This window comes from Hemitrygon akajei, chromosome 24 (assembly GCF_048418815.1).
Source record: "Hemitrygon akajei chromosome 24, sHemAka1.3, whole genome shotgun sequence".
NCBI lineage: Eukaryota > Metazoa > Chordata > Chondrichthyes > Myliobatiformes > Dasyatidae > Hemitrygon > Hemitrygon akajei.
In genome coordinates this window covers 17,142,915-17,161,543 of record NC_133147.1, presented here as the reverse complement: position 1 = coordinate 17,161,543, position 18,629 = coordinate 17,142,915, and the positions used below count along the sequence as shown (strand labels likewise).

The 18,629-nt window shown below is 42.9% G+C and overlaps 1 protein-coding gene across 5 annotated transcripts in view; it reads left to right on the top strand.

Annotated features, from left to right (window-relative positions):
• LOC140715901 (nuclear receptor coactivator 7) overlaps positions 1–18,629 on the top strand; it is a 117,344-nt gene that overhangs the window by 36,392 nt on the left and 62,323 nt on the right. For all 5 annotated transcript variants that reach the window (XM_073028414.1, XM_073028417.1, XM_073028416.1 and 2 more), the window contains 4 exons: positions 284–397; positions 3,064–3,201; positions 4,346–4,530; positions 11,009–11,778. In XM_073028414.1, coding sequence (XP_072884515.1) covers positions 284–397; positions 3,064–3,201; positions 4,346–4,530; positions 11,009–11,778 — 1,207 coding nt within the window. The remainder of the gene's footprint in view (positions 1–283; positions 398–3,063; positions 3,202–4,345; positions 4,531–11,008; positions 11,779–18,629) is intronic.

Sequence of the window (18,629 nt, the reverse complement as noted above, 5' to 3'; positions counted from 1 at the left end):
TTTGCTGAGTATGCCTGCAGAAAAAAAGTCTCAGGATTGTATGTGGTGACATATACGGTATGTACTCTGATAATAAAATTGGCATTGGACTTTGATCTAATGTTGGAAAGATAATAGAGGCCAAATGGTATAAAATGGAAACCCCATTATATACATTTCATGCTTGTCTTGAATAGAAAATTGACAAGGATGATACATTTACACTTAATTCAGACCTGCGTCAGTGGCGAAGCAATGTTATGCCTAAATGAACAAACTCTGAATTTAATGTTTTCCCCTGCAGCGACTATACATTCCTTATCCTGTCACTGCACAGAGTGAAGACAGCCCCTTGTCCTCAAGTCCAAGCCACTCTCCAAGTCTGTCTTCATCCGACACCGAGTACGACAAACTCCTGGTAAGTGGTGCCAAAGGGGCATCCAATTAATTTCCTGTATCCCTGATGCACCATCAATAACTCACTCTGAGACGTAAGAAGCGAGATATCGGCTTTTATTGACTGGAAGAATGAACAACACTACATCCTGGAGAATGAGGCCGGGCTCAGGCCTCAATCGCCTTTATACAGGGGTCTGTGGGAGGGGCCACAGGTTCAGTCCAGACAGGTATATGTAGTTCACCACAATCCCTCCACCCCTCACTTGGCTTTCACGCAGTCCTCCCTTAAAATAATCATTTAATCATATTCATGCCATCAGGTTAGAGGCTACCCAGACGGAATGTAAGGTGTTGCTCCTCCAACGTGAAGGAAAAGGACGTGTTTATACACGACCGTTCACACCTGCTGCAAATAAAGGACCATTTTATAGGTTGGAATTTTTTAAAAACGCAGCAGTCAATTTTCCTACAGTGATCAGCAGTCTGATAATGACAAAATCATCTGTTTTATGTTGATCGAAGATTAAATATTAGCCAAAACGTGAAATACAAGTACGCAGATACTGTATTTGCACAATCCAGAGGTTTGAAAATCAGTAATGAAATGTAAAACTTGGTGGTTACAGCTGTTCCAAGACCAAAGGAACAAACAAAAAAGAAACACAGAATTTACTTCCTCTGTCATCTCCACCCAGGGTCCCAAACAGTCCTTCCAGGTGAGGCAACACTTCACCTGCAAATTTGCTGTGTTCGTCTATTGTGTCCAGCGCTCCCCATGTGGCCTCCTTGACATTGGTGAGACACAACGAAAGTAGGAGGACCATTTGGTCGAGCACCTCCACTCAATGCGCCACAAGCGGAACTTCCCAGTGGACAAACATTCCCATTCCTGTTTCAACATGTTGGTCTGTGGCCTCCTCTTGTGCCATGATGAGGCCACCCTCAGGGTGGAGGAGCAAGACCTTGTATTCTGTCTGGTTACCTCCACCCTGATGGCATGAATGTCAGTTTCTCCTTCTGGTGAAAAAAATAAAAATAAAATTTCCCCACCCTTCCCTCTTCTTCAGTTTCCCCACTCTAGCCTCTTCTCCCCTGGGTTCCCTCCTCTTTCCCTTTCTCCTATTGTCCACTACTCTCTCCTGTCACATACCTTCCTCTCCAGCACTTTACTTTTTCTGCCTACCTGGCTAGAGTCCTTCCCAGTTCCCCCCCACCCACCTTTTTATTTTGGCATCTTTCCCCTTCCTTTCCAGTCCTGAGGAATGGTCTTGGCCTGAAACGTCGACTATTTATTCATTTTCATTGACGTTACCTGACCTGCTGAGTTCCTCCAGCATTTTGTGTGAGTTGCTCTGGATACAATGCATACCTTTTAGAGTATTTTCTGTTCTCACTGAAGTCTAAAGGTGGCACTATTTATCCACGGTAGTATTTGTACTAAGGAAAAGTGGTAGAGATCCCATAGATATAAAATACTGCAGATGCAGAAATCTGGAGCAACAAACAGATATTGGAGGAATTCAGTGGGTCAGGCAGGATCTGTGGAAGGACATGGGCAGTCAATGTACATAATCCAACTTTTGTCTATCCATTTTCCTCCACAGATTTTGCCTGACCCACTGAGTTCCTCCGGTATCTTCTTTGTTGTTAGAATTATCTTGACAAGTGTAGGTGTTTATCTTCTTCTTTTTGGAAATAAACCTCAAATCAATGTGTTAGCAGTCATAATCACACAACCATTTTGACAACGGATTGGCCATTTTTAGCTTAGGTAATATGTAAAAGTGGAAAAGGCCCAAGCTCAGATCTTCACATCAACTTTCATCTGGGAAAATGACATACATTTGTAATTTCAAGACCTACTTTTGGGTTAATCTGTGGTGAAGTGCAGAAAACATGGCTGCCAGTTTTCTCCCAGTGAGGTCTGAGAATGAATATCTCATGATCCATAATCAGCATTAATAAAGCTTTATCACCACAAAATATTGTTTAAAATATGCATTCTGTTGTTGGAATGATTAAATTCCAAAGCCATGTGTTTCAAACGTATGAGAGAACTAATGATTGTGTTTCTCATATTTACTCATGATAAAGGAGGCCATTCAGCCCATTTAGTCTATGCTAGTTCTCAGAGAAATCCTATCAGTTCAATTGCCTAGGGTTAGTGCTTTGTACATTATTCTTTCTCATGCAGCCGAGAATTACCACCAGTTCTCCTACCACTTACCTACACAGAGGGTATTCTTAGTGATCAATCAACCTACCTTTGGGATGTGGGATGAAGCCCACAGTTACAAGGAGAACATACAAACTCCACACACAATCTCTCTCCCTCACTCCCCCTCCCCCTCTCTTCCCCCTCTCACAATCACTCACTTCCTCCCACTCTCACTCCCTTTCACTCTCCCTCTCCCTCCCTCATTCCCACTTTCTTCCTCACTCTCTCCCTCACTCCTCCCTCTCCCTTCTTTACACACACACACACACACACACACACACACACACACACACACACACACACACACACACACACACACACACACACACACACACACACACACACACACACACACACACACACACAGCGACAGAGTCCAGGATTGAACCTGGTTCGTTGGAACAGTACGTACGGCAGTAGCACGATCACTGACCCATTATACTAACAATCATTCTGTAAATTTTCAGGATGCTGATTCTGCAGAAATGTCCAGTGTGCAGTGGTGCAGCTCACAGATCGTCAGCTCCTCAGGTCAAATCAGGGCTGAAATCCCTACTTCCGAAAGATTCTTAAAAATCTGTTGCAAGTATTTCACAGACAGAAAGGTAAAATCTTTTAATTATAATAACAGAACTAACATTAAAAAGGTATCCCTCTTTAACATTCTGAAAGTTATAGGCATATAACAGCCAGAAAATAATCCGCAAATGTTACACAATATGGCTTCATCATTAATTCCTATTTGTTGAAGTGACAGTATTAGGGCATGTGAATCTGTGTCCTGGGCAGCACCTGTTCCAGAATATGTGCTGGAATAACTTCACCTGTATTATCTTTATTGAAATCACACCTGAGTGCAGGCATATTACTCTAGAAATGCACAGAGAGCCTTACAGGGAAGTGATAGATGTTGAAAATAAGTAAGAATAAAATTGACCAGTTCATAAGATCGGCATTTCTCAGCTATGTGTTATACTCAGGACCTATCTTCTAATATCATCTTAAGATCGTCATCTGAGTGAACCTATTAAACAACAAGAGTGGGACTTGGTCTAAAGGGAATATTTGCATAAAAATGATAATTCTATCTGTAAATTTGAAAAGGATTTTTCAATTCAGAAGTATAAATAAACTATTTTAATAGTCAAATGGTGTAATAACAAAATAGTTTCACAGCAATCCTAGTACAGAAGAGTGCATGCCATGCTCTCTTCTTGTTACTGCCATCAGGTAGAAGGTACAGGAGCCTCAGGACTCTCACCACCAGGATCAAGAACAGTTACTACCCTCAACCATCAGGCTCTTGAACCAAAGAGGATAACTTCACTCAACTTCACTTGCCCTGTCGTTGAAATGTTCCAACAACCTATGGACTCACTTTCAAGGAATCTTCATCTCATGTTCTTGATATTTTTTGCTTATTTATTTATTATTATAATTTTTGGTATTTGCACAGTGTGCTGTATTTTGGACACCCAGAGTGGTGCAGTCCTTCATTGATTCTATTATGGTTATTATTCTATTATGGATTTATTGAGTGTGCCCACAAGAAAATTAATCTCAAGGTTGTACATGGTGACATATATATAGTACATTGACGATAAATTTACTTTGAACTTTAGTATCAAGCTGTCAAAGATAAATGATTTATATTATAGGCTACAATGTTTTGAATACCTTAACAAAATACTGAGATACTTGTCAGTAATTGTCTCTCATTGTGTTTGCACTTGTGTGATCTGTTTGCAGGGTGTTGTAATGGGAATCCTGTACGTCACTCCAAAAAAAATCTTTTTTGACCCATACAAGTCCCATCCTCTGATCATTGAAAATGGCTGTGAAGATTATTTCTTTTCCTGCAGCACACAATCAATTATTTCAGCTGAATCTCACAAAGACATCTCTCAAATGAAGCTCTCCACATCTTCTCCCTTGTGAGTATGATTTAAAATCACTCAATTGGAACCGTTGTGTTTATTTAAAGTTATCTTCATCCATTCACTTGCAGGGCACAAGGACCATTGGCAGGAACAACCTTTATTGTGCATCCATAATTTTCCGTGAATAGGAGTGAGCTGTCTTCCTGAACCACCGCTAACTGTGTGGTGAAAGACCTCCTGCAGTACAGAATTGTGGGAGTATGACCCAGCATGATGAAAGAGCAACAGTGTACTGTACCTCCAGATCAATTACTGTAATCTTTCTGGATGTATGAATCATGAATATGTCAAGGAAACTTAGCACCTTCCAGCAGTGCATCTTGTGGTCACACTGCGCAATAGCTGAAATGTTCTCACGTGTAGCGACCCCCGCCCTAGTGTTATCCCACAAGAGTAAGATATCCTCCACAGCAATTAAATTTTTAGGCCTAAATTGGACAATTTAAAATTTACTATGCTGTGGGTGTTGATGTAGTAGTTGTATAATAGAGTATACTGTGTATATATGACTCGAGTAATATGTTATAAATTTGAATTCAGATACATTCAATATTGAGTTGGAGTTTATAGCTAAGCAGGGAAGAATGTAGTGTATTTAGTACTTCAGTAATATTTGAGTAATATTGTAAATACTGTTCGATAAAGCATTCTTTATTTACATAATTCACAATGGGTTATGTGTAAAAAGTATGTGAATGGCATACGTCATTATGCCACCACATCATATGTGGGCACCTCACAAAAGAAAAACTACATAGACAAGTTATCTCGGGCTCCTGTGATTTTCTTTTGAGCTGTTTCTGAGTTAAAATCATAACAGTGGCAATGAGAAAGTTTAAAAAAAAAACCCGAGACAACTACCTACCTATTGAAGCTCAACATATTTTTCTTTGGGAGGGGAGAGAGAGAGAGAGAGAGAGAGAGAGAGAGAGAGAGAGAGAGGGGAGAGAGAGAGAGAGAGAGAGAGAGAGAGAGAGAGAGAGAGAGAGAGAGAGAGAGAGAGAGAGAGAGAGAGGGGGAGGGAGGGAGGGAGGGAGGGAGGGAGGGGGAGGGAGGGAGGGAGGGAGGGAGGGAGGGAGGAGAGAGAGAGAGAGAGAGAGAGAGAGAGAGAGAGAGAGAGAGAGAGAGAGAGAGAGAGAGAGAGAGAGAGAGAGAGAGAGAAGATAGGGTTTTTTTGTGCAGTTTTTCCTCTAGCATTTTGCATGTATTGCTTTGGATTTCCAGCATCTCCAGATTTTCTCTTAAAGGGGAGTCCTTTTCAGCTTACATGGCTGAGTTGAAGAAATTGTCCGAGCATTGTAAGTTCAGTGCAGGGCTTAATGATCAATTAGTTTGTGAAAGCTTACAAGAAAGCATTCAAAAATACAAACCTAAATAAGGCACAACTCACATTTAAAAGTACAGCTGAAATCACTGTATCAATGGAAACAGCAGCCAGGGATGCAATTGAGTTGCAGTCAGGAATGAAGGTGAGTGTGAACAATATTGTCTAAACAAAAACCACAAGGTACACTGCAGATGCTGTGGTCAAATCAATGTGTACGAACAAGCTGGATGAACTCAGCAGGTTGGGCAGCATCCGTTGAAAATGATGCCCCGGATGCTGCCTGACCTGCTGAGTTCATCCAGCTTGTTTGTACATGTTGACTAAACAAAAACCAGTCTGGCCAAACAATTGTGTTACCGTTGTAGCAGGGGTTCACATATACTAGACCAATGCTGAATTAAAGGTGAAGTTTGTGGAAAATGCAACAAAGTAGGACAGATGCAAAAAGCATGTTGGGCAGGCAAAAATAAACGGGCTGCACAAGGAAGAGAAAAAGATAAAAAGTCAAGTTGCAGTTTCAAAATGAGCAGTAACTTGCATGCTGTTGATGAAAAATACAATAATGATGAGAGTGACAGAGGACTGTGTAGCCCTGAGACTTTTACAAAATCTTGAACAAGAGACCTGCAGAATGGCTTCCACCAGAAAATGAAAGGCAAATTGATTAAAATGAAATTGGACACAGGCTTGGGTGTTTCAGTCATTACACAAAATGAGTCTGAACAACATTTCAAAGATACTAAACTGAAGTCTGCAGATATCCAACGAAGAACATATACTGGAGAAAAGAGAACTCCTGTGGAAATGATATTCATAACATTAATATACAACAGCCAACAAACCACATGGGGCTTGTATGTGGTAAAAACAGGAGGGCCAGCTTTGTGGGACCGCGACTGGCTGAGACAACTACAACTTGATTAGAGATCCATCCACCATTTGCATGCTACATCCCTCCAATAGGGTCAACTGAAAGCAAATTAAGAAAGGTACACCCAAGTTTTACAAAGCCCGTCTGGTTCCTAATACAATCCACGATAAAGTAGCCAGTGAGCAAGGTTGCATGGAAACTGAGTGGAGCCCATGGACGAGTTTGTGTGGAGCCCGTGGTCCCAGTAGCCAAGAAGGGTGTGATTGTCAGGATCTGTGGTGATTTTAAAGTCGCCATCAACTCAATGCTGAAAGTAGATCAATACCCTCTACTGACATAGAGATATCTTCGCAAACTTTTCTGGAGGGAAACACCAGCAAAGTGACTTAGCTGAGGCTGACCCGTGGATGGAGATAAAAGTAGGATCCAAAGTGTTTCTCACCATAAATACTCACAAAGGGCTTTATCGGTATAATAGGCTTACCTCTGGAGTAGTTTCTGCACCTACATTCTGTCAGAGAATTATGGTCTAGGCAGCCCAGGCACACAATGTTAACTGGATGACATCAATGTCAGCGGTGAGGATGACAAGGAACATCTCCAAAGCCTCAAGACTGTGTTGAAAAGAATAGAAGATTAAGGGTTCAGAATAGAAGAGTATATGACAAATGTGAATCCTTTCAGCCAATCATCACTTACTGTGGTCACAAGAATTACACAGATGTGCTGAGAAAACTGGAGCAGTAGTGGATGCCTCAAGGCTAAAGGATTTGTCACAGCTGCAGTCCTTTTTTAGGATTTGTCAATTACTGTAACAAGTTCCTGCCACCCCTTGAACTCAATACTACAGCTCAGGAAGAAATGACAATGGACAAAACAATGTTAGGTATCTTTCCAAAATACGTGGGAAACAGTGACATCAGATTCTGTACTCACACATTATGATTCATATCGTCCAGTGAAGCTTTGCAGCTTATGGTATAGGTACAGACTTGTCACATGCTATGAGTGATGGAAGTGGACGCCACACAGCCTTTACATCGCGTTCCTGTACTGCTGCAGGGAAAAATTACGCATATTGACAGAAAGGCCTTGAGTCCGGTTTGGGGGTAAAATGTTTCAACCACTACCCGTATGGGAGAGAGTTACCTTCATTACCGATCATCAACCACTGGTGTCCGTTTTTAGTCCACAGAAGGATGTTCCACTAATGACAGCAGCACGGACGCAGAGATGAACTGTTTTTCTTGGAGGATTCAAATGCAAGATCAAATTCAAGAGGATATCTAATTGTGGAAGTGCTGATGGATTGTCCCATTTACTGTTGGAAAAGGAAATAATCTGAAAAATTCTCAAAAGAGGACACTCCTCTTGACGTATTCTCCCTAATGCAAATCGAATGTCTCCCTGTTACGGCAGAGATGATCAAAAGGGAAACAAGAAAAGACCTACACTGTCTCAAGTCTACAGGCCACCCAAAATTGCTGGAATGTGCAGCTGAAATTCTAGTTCCCCATTTTTACCAGTGCTGGAATGAACTTACCTTTGACAGGAGTTGCTATATGTGGGAATTGGGAATTGTTGTATCATCCAAGCTGAGATCTAAAGTGTTGGAGGAGCTACAAGCCAGTCATCTAGGCGTGGTCAAAATGTAAATGTTGGCTTGAAGCTTTGTCTGTTGGCCTGGGATAGATCAGCAGATCGAGCAGCCTGCCACACACTATTCAGGATGCCAACACATCCAGAAGATGACAAGAGCAGTGCCTCTCCATCCCTGGGAATAGCCTGCATTGCACTAACAGAGGATTCATGTGGGTTTTGCTGGACCATTCTTGGGCACAAATTTCCTGATAGTTGTGGATGCAGTTACAAATTGGCCTGAAGTATTCCAAATAGCCTCCACTATAGCCTTGCACAGTGCTGAAATGTTGGGAAGCCTCTTATCAAGGACTGGTGTTCTAGGACACTGAGTCACTAATAATGGACCAGAGTTGGTTGCAGAACAATTTCAGTCATCCCTAAATGTGAATGGAATAAGGCATATTACATCTGGACCATGCCACCCAGCTACAAATGACTTAGTGGAAAGGTTTGTCTGGCATCTGAAGAGCTCACTGCAAGCAATTTCAGAAGAACACACTACCTGAAGTGGAAGCTCACCAAGTTCCTCCTTGCATATTGCAGTGCAACACACTCCACAGCCAACAACCTGCCAGTTGTGCCGTTCCTGGGCCATCCCTCGCATTCACACTTTGGATCTCCTCAAGCCCAATCTCCGAAGCAGTCTGCAGGACAAACAGCTGAGACAAATTGAGGGCTCCTCAAACAAGGAGGTTTGATGCTTCATTCCTGAATGATTAGTCCTTGTCTGGGACTACAGAGCTGACCAAAAGTGGGTACTTGGAAAGATTAAGGTCAGAACTGGACCACTCTCCTACACAGTGGAGGTTGAGCCTAATGGAGATGACATATCGATCAGTGGAGGAGAGCAGAGTCAATTGTTAGAGAAGAAACTTGTCCAGAGCTGTCAAAATTACTTTCTGCAGACCACCTACAACCATCACAGAGGAGACCCCAGAACCTGTGAACATCCAAAATAATGTTTTTCACTTGGATGGATATACTGTATGTATGGAGCTGAGGACATACCAGGAACTGAGCAGTGTTTGCAGTTAATTTTGGATTGCGCTGGTAAAGATTCAGCACAATGCTCCTGGTGTTTATTGGGCAATCACCTGCTGCTGCTGCTGCTGCTGCTGCTGTTTCTGCTCCTGATAAGTTTCCCAAGCGTTTGGAAACAGTCTGCAACCATTGAAATCTAATCAGTGATAAAATCTGAGGTATGGTGGTTGTCCATCATTTCCGGCAATGACAGGAAACCTGCGTGAGAGAGTTTTTAAAGTGAAAAGGCCGTTGTACTGGAGCAGTTCTTCTTTCTCGACCTCAGAAGTCTGCTCCAGTGGTATGAACAAGCGTCACAAACTAGGGTCTTCCTTGGTTGCAGTGGGTGACCATGACGTCTTCTGCGCCTTGTTCTGCCCTTTTGTTCTCCACGGAGTGTTGCAAAACTGCCTTTCTGGCCATTGGATCTCACTGTGGATCTCATCCACCCAGTCCACTGGAGCTGGCTTCACATGCTGGGACAGGCATGTCCCTATCTCACCGGGGTACGAGGCCACCAGCTACACTCACTGGTTTAGCCCGCCTGTCGAAGCTATGTACCGAGGTGTGGCTGCATGCAAACAGCTACTTGGATCCACAGGTGACAACGGAGTGTCCGGTGGGGACCAAAGGTGAGTGAGCTGCCCCAGAATGGACATGACAAGCCCCTTCACCAGAGGTGCTACCCCTCCATGGACACCCTAATCTGAAGTATATACCCACCATAGCTGACAATTACCAATCTGTCTCAGCATACAAGGTTTCTTGAGCAACCTTAAAGCAAAACATGGCCAGAGTAAACTGTAAGTCAGAGTTGTGGTTCTTATTATTAAGAATAGGTAAGGAATGGAATTTAAATTCATTCTAATGTACACTCAGTGGCCATTTTATTAAGTAACCTGTACACTTTGCTCATGCAAATATCTAATCAGCCAATCATGTGGCAGCAACTTAATGCATAAATATGGGATTTTCATGCACAACAGTGTCTAGAGTTTACAGAGAATGATGCAAAAACCAAAAAATAAATTCCAGTAAGCGGTAGTTCTGAGAGTGAAAATGCCTTGTTAATGAGAGGTCAGAGGAGTATGGCCAGACTGGTTCAAGCTGACAGGAAGGCAACAATAACTCAAGTAACCATGCTTTCTAACAGTGCTGTGCAGAAAAGCATCTCTGAATGTACATCACATCAAATCTTGAAGTGGATAGGCTACAGCAGCAGAAGGCCACACCAGGCTCCACTCCTGTACCTAATAATGTTTCCAGTGAGTGTACTTGGTAGTCTCTGACTTAACCGTTAAACTCCACATTAAATAACTTTACCTTGCTTTGCCTGAATGGACATAAAGGTTCTTTCTTTTTGTCAGAGAGTGGTAAATCTGAGGAATTCAGTGCCACAGCTGACTGTGGAGGCCACGTCATTGGGTGTATTTAAGGCAGAGGCTGATAGATTCTTGATCAGTCAGGGAATGAAGGGATACGGGGAGAAGGCAGGAGATTGGGTCTGAGAGGGAAAATGAATCAGCCATGATGAAATGGTGGAGCAGACTCAATGGGCCAAATAGCATAATTTTGCTCCTGTATCTTATAGTCTTTCTCTGTTTCTCTTGTAGAAGAGAAGTTCCTATCCAAAGTAAAGTACAACAGACAGGAAGAGGACCTGCAAACTCCAGCCAAAAGGAAAAACCTCATATCCTTACAGCAGCACAGATCAAAGGCAAATCACGGCGTGCAGGGATCAAAGAAATGGATTTATTTTCCACCGACCAACAATCTAAAACTTTAACAAAACTTTCTGGCATCCCCTACTCCTGTCTAGATTCTGTTTGTCAGGTTAATATGAAACCGTGCAATGAGGTGACGGAATTACGGGAGAATGTAACGTGCTTGGACCTGAAAGAAAATGACAAAGCTGAGAACGAAGGTACAGTTCCCTTCACAAACAAAGTAAAATACAGAGGGAAAAGTTCTATATTGGGGAGCAAACGGTGTGATTATTCTGAAAAGGTTACAAGAGAACGAATATTGGAACAAGAGGCAAATCCTGGTGGCAACCATTATTTATCCCAGATACTGACAGAGGGGCAGTTGTGTAAGCAAAATAAGGGAGAGATGCTCTGTGATTCACTCAACAATACAGATGATAATACTGCATCGTTCTGCGAGATAAATCTGTCAGATCAAGGGTGTAAATATCTGTGGTCTGTGGTGGAGACAGCAGGAGAGAAAAGGCTTTATACTGGAATGTCAAGCTTGAAGCCCGAAGAAGCTTGTTCTCCCATAGACAAAGCCAAAGATGATCCATGTGGATTATGTAATAAACAAGGTATTAACTCAAATGAGACATTGTCCACATTGACGAGGAAACATGGATTCCAACAAGGTAGGTGATAATTGTTACTGTTTTCAGCAGTTTTTTACACCACCTCCATTTTTCCATCTTTGTATTTTTCTCCCAGGTTTGTTCACTTGTACTTACTGCCCGTTACACCGCTGGCGTTTCAGGCAGCAATGAAGGTCCTCCATCTCTAGTGGTGTTCAGGGCTTCCTTCATCATGTCAGTGGCTCAGTTTCACCGCTGTCAGTCATGCAAGTCCCGGGTGGAGACTCAGGAATACCGTCACACTCAGATGTAGAAGGATTCTTCACTGCTGTTTCCGTAACAATTTTGTTCTACCTGTCAGGGCTGTTAGCCTCGACTGAACTCCTGAACCTGAAGATCTGGAGGACCACTCTAAGTCTGGCCTCAACCCTGTTGGTATGCCGGGAGAGGTATGTGTGACCCGACCAAGAGCCAGAGCACATGGCCCTGGCTCCAGCCAACACGGCTCTCCCGGCTCATTAAGGCCCGCAAGCCTCCAAATCACAACAAGGTTGTGGTCCTCTTGGAGGTGTTTACTTGTGGAATGAATCCATTCCAAACACTTCCAAGCTGAGAGAAGGCCGTAACTTAGCTCCCAGGACTTTTTCCCAAACGCTGTTCACAGACTATAGGAATTGAGATCTCATGGTAAATAAATTTATTACTGTCACAGGTACTTAGTTAGTTAAACATGTCACCCCTTTAGGCCACTGACAGCAGCTCGCCAGAGTCCTAGGCCAACCTAGTGGTGGTCCTGGATGGTAGAAGGTTGATTGGTCCTGTATTTTTATGGGCTAGCAGCTGTCACCACACATCTTCTTGGCGAAGATCCTTCCTCTCCTAGGGATGAGCTCCTTGGAGCGTCTGTTGGCATTTCTGTGTGTTTTAATGGCATGGGGTTGCTAGCCCTCCGTCCAACCTTCTCCTGTCGCAGCCGGGCATGGGACTGTCCATGCAGAGCAGCATGACCTGAGGTACAGTGAAGATTATGTTTTGCAATGAATCCATAAGGATCATTTCATGAAAATAATGCATTGAGGTGGAGGTGTTACAAGGGAAAACAATGATAGAATGCAGAATACTGTGGAGAGCATTCTAACTGGCTTCATCACCGTCTGCTATGGGGGGAGGGGGTGCAGCAACTGCACAGGATCGAAATAACTGCAGAAAGTTGTGAACTCCGTCAGCTCCATCACAGGCACTAGCCTCCATAGTATCCAGGACATCTTCAAGCAGTGATGCCTCAAAAAGGCAGCATCCATCATTAAGGATCCACATCACCCAGAACATGCCCTGTTCTCATTACTGCCATCAGAGAGGGAGTATAGGAGCCTGAAGGCACATATTCAATGATTTAGGAACAGCTTCTTGCCCTCTGCCATCAGATTTCTGAATGGACATTGAACCCATGGACACTACCTCACTACTTTTCTTTTTTTATCTTTCTGCACTACTTAATTAATTTGACTTCTTTTAATAAATATATAAATCTATGTATATGTATACATATATGTGTGTATCTATCTATATATACTATACCATTTTTATTATGTATTGCAATGTACTGCTGCTGCATAACAACAAATTTTATGACATATGCTGGTGATATTAATTCAGATTAATATCACCAGCGATCTCATTTAGACCCTGCCGTAGTCTACTGGCATCCCTCTGGTTGGCCTGGGCTTCCAACTTGGCTCGATATTGCCTCTTGGCGCCCTTAATGGCTTTCAGGAGTTCACGCCTGGATTCCATGTAGCGACTTGTACCTCCGGACCTAAAAGCCGCAGCTCTAGCCTTCAACTGTGATAAGACTGCTGAACGGATCCTGAACGGACCTGTCTCTCGGTTTTTTTTTTGCACTACCTTACTTTACCTTTTCTATTTTCTAATTATGATTTACAATTTAAATTTTTATTATATTTACTTCGATTTGTACTCAGGGAGCGCGAAGCGCAGAATCAAATATCGCTGTGATGATTGTATGCTCTAGTATCAATTGTTTGGTGACAATAAAGTAAAGTAAAGATTCTGCTTCTCATAAAATGTTACAGTTTCAGGGATGCGCATAGAAGTTATAACTTCCTTATTGGGAGAAGGCATCTGGCCGCAGATCAGAACTTGGTTACAAGTAGGCTAGTACAGTAGTGTCGTGGTTAGTGTAGCACCTTTCAGTGCCAGTGATCGGGGTTCAATACACGCCACTGTATTTAAAGAGTTTGTACCTTCTCCCCATAACTATGTGGGTTTCCTCCGGGTGAACCGGTCTTACCTCCCACAGTCCAAAGGTGCACTGATTAGTAGGCTGATTAGTCACATGGGTGTAACTGAGCAGTGTGGGCTCGTTGGGTGGAAAGGCCTGTTACAGTGTTGTGATGTATCTCTGAATAAAAAAGTAAAAACCTCAATTAGTGGGAAAGGTTAATTTTTATTTTACTCATTTTATTTTAATATTTATGTAGGGACAAATAGGAATGAACAGTAAATGATCCTTGCAAGCAAAGCTCACATCCCCTCAGTGGGTAACAGTCAAAAGGAACTCAAAGTAATATTTTTAGTAACACATACAAATGCTGACGGAACTCAGCAGGTCAGGCAGCATCTATGAAAATGAATAAACAGTTGATGTTTTGGGCTGAGACCCTTCCTCAGGACTGAAAAGGAAGGGGGAAGACGCCAGAATGAAAAGGTAGGTGGAGGGGAAGGTGATAGGTGAAGCCAGGTAGGTGGGAAAGGTAAAGGTCTGGAGAGGAAGGAATCTGACAGGAGAGAAGGGTGGACCATCAGAGAAAGGGGAGGAGGAGGGATACAAGGGGGAGGTGATAGGCAGGTGAGAAGAGGTAAGAGGCCAGACTGGGGAATAGAAGAAGAGGGGAGAGGGAGGGAATTTTTTTTACCGGAAGAAGAACTTGATATTCATGCCTTCAAGTTGGAGGCTACCCAGATAGAGTATAAAGTGTTGTTAGTAGCAGCCTTCTCTTGAAAGTCTGGAATGTGAGAATCTGGGAGGGAAGGATGCAATGAACAGGAATAGCTTAGAGTAATTAATTTTTGCTCAGAGGCTTACCAAGTTTCTTACTTACCAGGTGAAGTCACCTAGAACTTACTGAGATAAAGAGGCTAGTGTGGTCTCCCTTCATTACCAGAAAGTTGAAAGAAACAGCCATTTAAGAACCTTTTGTTCCCCCATCTCATTGATGGCGTTAAGACTTTAGATATTACTTAAAAAGGAAAAATCAAGTGTGCAGCATTATGCCAGTTGGAAAATTGAAAAGAACCGTGAGTTTGAGTTACCTTAAAATTATAAGATATAGGAGCAGAATTAGATCATTTGTCCATTGAATCTGCTCCGCCATTTCATCAAGGCTGCTCCATTTCCCTCTCAGCCCCAATCTCCTGTCTTCTTCCCGTCACTCTTCATGCCTTGACTAACCAAGAATCTTTCAACATCTGCCTTAAATATACCCAATGACTTGGCCTCCACAGTTGCTTCTGGCAATGAATTCCACAGATTCACCACCCTCTGTCTAAAGAAATTCCTCTTCATCTCCGTTCTAAAAGGACAACCCTCTATCTGAGGCTGTGCCTTCCAGTCCTAAGCAGCCTCTCCACAGGAAACATCCTCTCCACATCCACTTTACTGAGTCCTTTCAACATTCGATAGGTTTCATTCAATATTTTCCAAAAACCCACAGATTAACAGCTGGAAGATAGGTTGTGCCTGCCCATCATTGAGATGGAAGTCAAATGGCTGTCTGTGTCATACGTAAGTTTCTATTACTCTGTTTTACTTTATTTCATTGTCCCTTTCCATATTAAATATTCCACCTTTTGCTAGTTCAGTTCGTTCATTCATTATGTGCCGTGTCGTATGACATGAGCCATCCTGTTCTTTCCATAACTGTGATTGTTCTTGCCATATTTTCTGCAGAAGTGGTTCGCCATTGCCATCTTCTGGACATTGTCTTTACAAGACGGGCAACCCCAACCATTATCAATACTCTTCAGAGGTTGTCTGCCTGGCATCAGTGGTTGAATAACCAGGACTTGTGACATGCACCAGCTGCTTATACGACCGTCCACCAGCTGCTCCCGTTGTTTCACAAGACCCTGATCGGTGTGGTGTGGAATGCAGGTGACACACCTTGCTAAAGGGTGACCTGGAGGCTAACAGAGAGAAGAAGTGCATTATACCTCCTTTGGACGAGATGCATCTCCAACCTGCCACCTTGCTAGTTAAGCAGCCTCCTTGCTCAAATGGTGAAGCCACATAAGTCTCCATTTGCCCACAAAAACCACTATCACCGCACATGATTCCATTCATATTTTCCAGCTAGAGTCTTTGGTGACATAGCACTGGATGTAACTGGCATCAACTTGGAGCAAGAACCAGGGGAGATATTGCTAACGCAGGGGGCATGTATCCAGTTATTGTGACTGTATAGTTATACTCAGCTGCAATCAGTGAACTCAGCACTGACCAAAGATCAAAACAGGACCTTCCCATTCTTCTATCCGTGAAACCAGTTTGATCTGACATTGGCAACTTATCAGGAACAGGAATGAAAGAAGCAACATTGATATCTAACCTACCAAAATTTCAGTGCTTCAGCTAATACAGTTACTGCAGGAGATTGCTGCATTCTAAAGTTTCTGTTCCAATCCACAGTTTTATAATCAGTCAAAACACTTAATCAGTAACTTTGGTCATAGGAATACACAAAGAAAAAATTCTTTAAGACTTTATCTCGAATAATAATTCTAAATGCTAACAGAAGGGTATCAATAGCATTCACTTGCAACTGAATTTCTGGTCAGAGTATCTTCCAATGGATTAGTTACACAGCAAGAACTATTTGACATTAGTACACACTTTTACAATGGCATGGTAGCATTATTGCAGTTAACATAATGCCTTACAGTACCAGCAACCTGGGTTCAGTTCCTGTGACTGCTGTCAGAAGTTTTATGTTCTCCCCCATGACCACATGGGTTTCCTCCAGGTGCTCTGGTTTCCTCCCACAGTCCAAAGACGTACCAGTTGGTCGGTTAATTGGTCATTGTAAATAGTCTCGTGATTAGGGGAGTGTTAAGTAGGGGGATTGCTGGGCAGCGCACGGCTTGAAGGGGCAGAAAGGTTTACTCTATGCTATATCTCAATAAATAAAAAAAACATTGCAAGTGGACAGCTGAATTTTAAACAGTCAACAGAAATCATAGAAAATTGATTGTCATTCAAGAAAATGTGAATAAAGTGTTAACATTCTTCTGAAAATAGGAATGATATTTTGGGTATTTCTTTTTGCTTTTCGATAGTAAAAGCAATTTATTAAGTACAAGACCAGCAACCAGTAGTGCTGAATTATATGACGCAAGTTTGAATCCTACCATGGGAAATGGGGAATTCTAAATTAAATTTAATTCATTAAATATATCTGAAATTAAATTTAGCAACAACTGGAGTGCCACAGAAATCTGGTTTCTGGGAAGAAAATCTGTCATCTTTATGTGTTCTGTCCTCTATGTGACTCCAGACCCAATGAGCAGATTGACTCTTAACTACCTCATCTATTCATGGCCAATTAGAGTTGAACGTTTATTAGTCCTGTGAATCAATAAACAAAGCCTCATTGTCTGAATCAAGAATTCTATAATTTGTTACAGCTTACCATGATCTGCTGGATAGTAAATTCCCATTCTCACACTGACAGTGAATTAACGGTGAAGCTATTCTTGTTTCTCAGTTCCTTCATGTCTGCCGCATCTGTTCCCAGGATGTGACTTTCCTTTCCAGGACATCAGAGATCTCCTCGTTTTTCAAAGAACAGAGTTTTCCTTCCTCCACTATTGATACTGCCCTCACCTGCATCTCCTCCACTTCGCGAACATCCGCGCTCACCCCTTCTTCCACCATCTTAACAGTGACAGGGTTCCTCTTGTCCTTACCTACCACTCCATGAGCTTCCACAACCAACACGTCATTCTCCACAACTCTGGCCCTCTCCAAAAATGCTCCTACCACCAAATATACCTTTACCATCCAACCACACCCCCCCCAAACTTTCTGCAGGGATGGCTGCTTCTGTGTTTCCCTTGTCCATTCGTCCCTCCTGACACTTATCTTTGCAAGTGACCAAAGGGCTAGACCTACTCATTCACCTCCTCCCTCACCTCCATTCAGGTCCCCAAACAGTTCTTCTAGGTGAGGCAACATTTCACCTGCAAATCCGCTGAGGTCGTCTATTGTGTCTGGTGCTCCAGATGTCTCTACATTGGTGAGACCCGTCGAAAATTGGGGGACTGAGTTGAGCACCTCCGTTCCATCTGCCAAAATTGGAACTTCACTGTGGCCAGACATTTGAATTCCCATTCCCATTCCCGTTCTGACATGGCTCCTCTTGTGCCACAATGAGGTCATCCTCAGGGTGGAGGAACAGCACTTCATATTCTGCATGGGTAGCCTCCAACCTGATGGCATGATTATCAATTTCTCCTTCCGGTAAAAAAAATCCCTTTCCCTCCCCTCTTCTATTCCCCACTCTGGCCTCTTATCTCTTCTCACTTGTCTATCACCTCCCCCTGTGTCCCCTCCTCCTTTCCTTTCTCCTATGGGCCACTCTTCCTTCCTCTCCAGCCCCTGACCTTTCACACCCACCTGGCTTCACCTATCACCTTCTAGCTATGCTCCTTCCCCTCTCCCCACCTTCTTATTCTGGCATCTTTCCCCCCTTCCTTTCCAGTCCTGGAGAAGAGTCTCATCTCGAGATGTTGACTGTTTATTCATTTCCATAGATGCTGCCTGATCTGCTGACTTCCCCCAGCATTGTGTGTGTGTGTGCGTGTGTGTGTGTGTGTGTGTGTGCGTGCGTGCG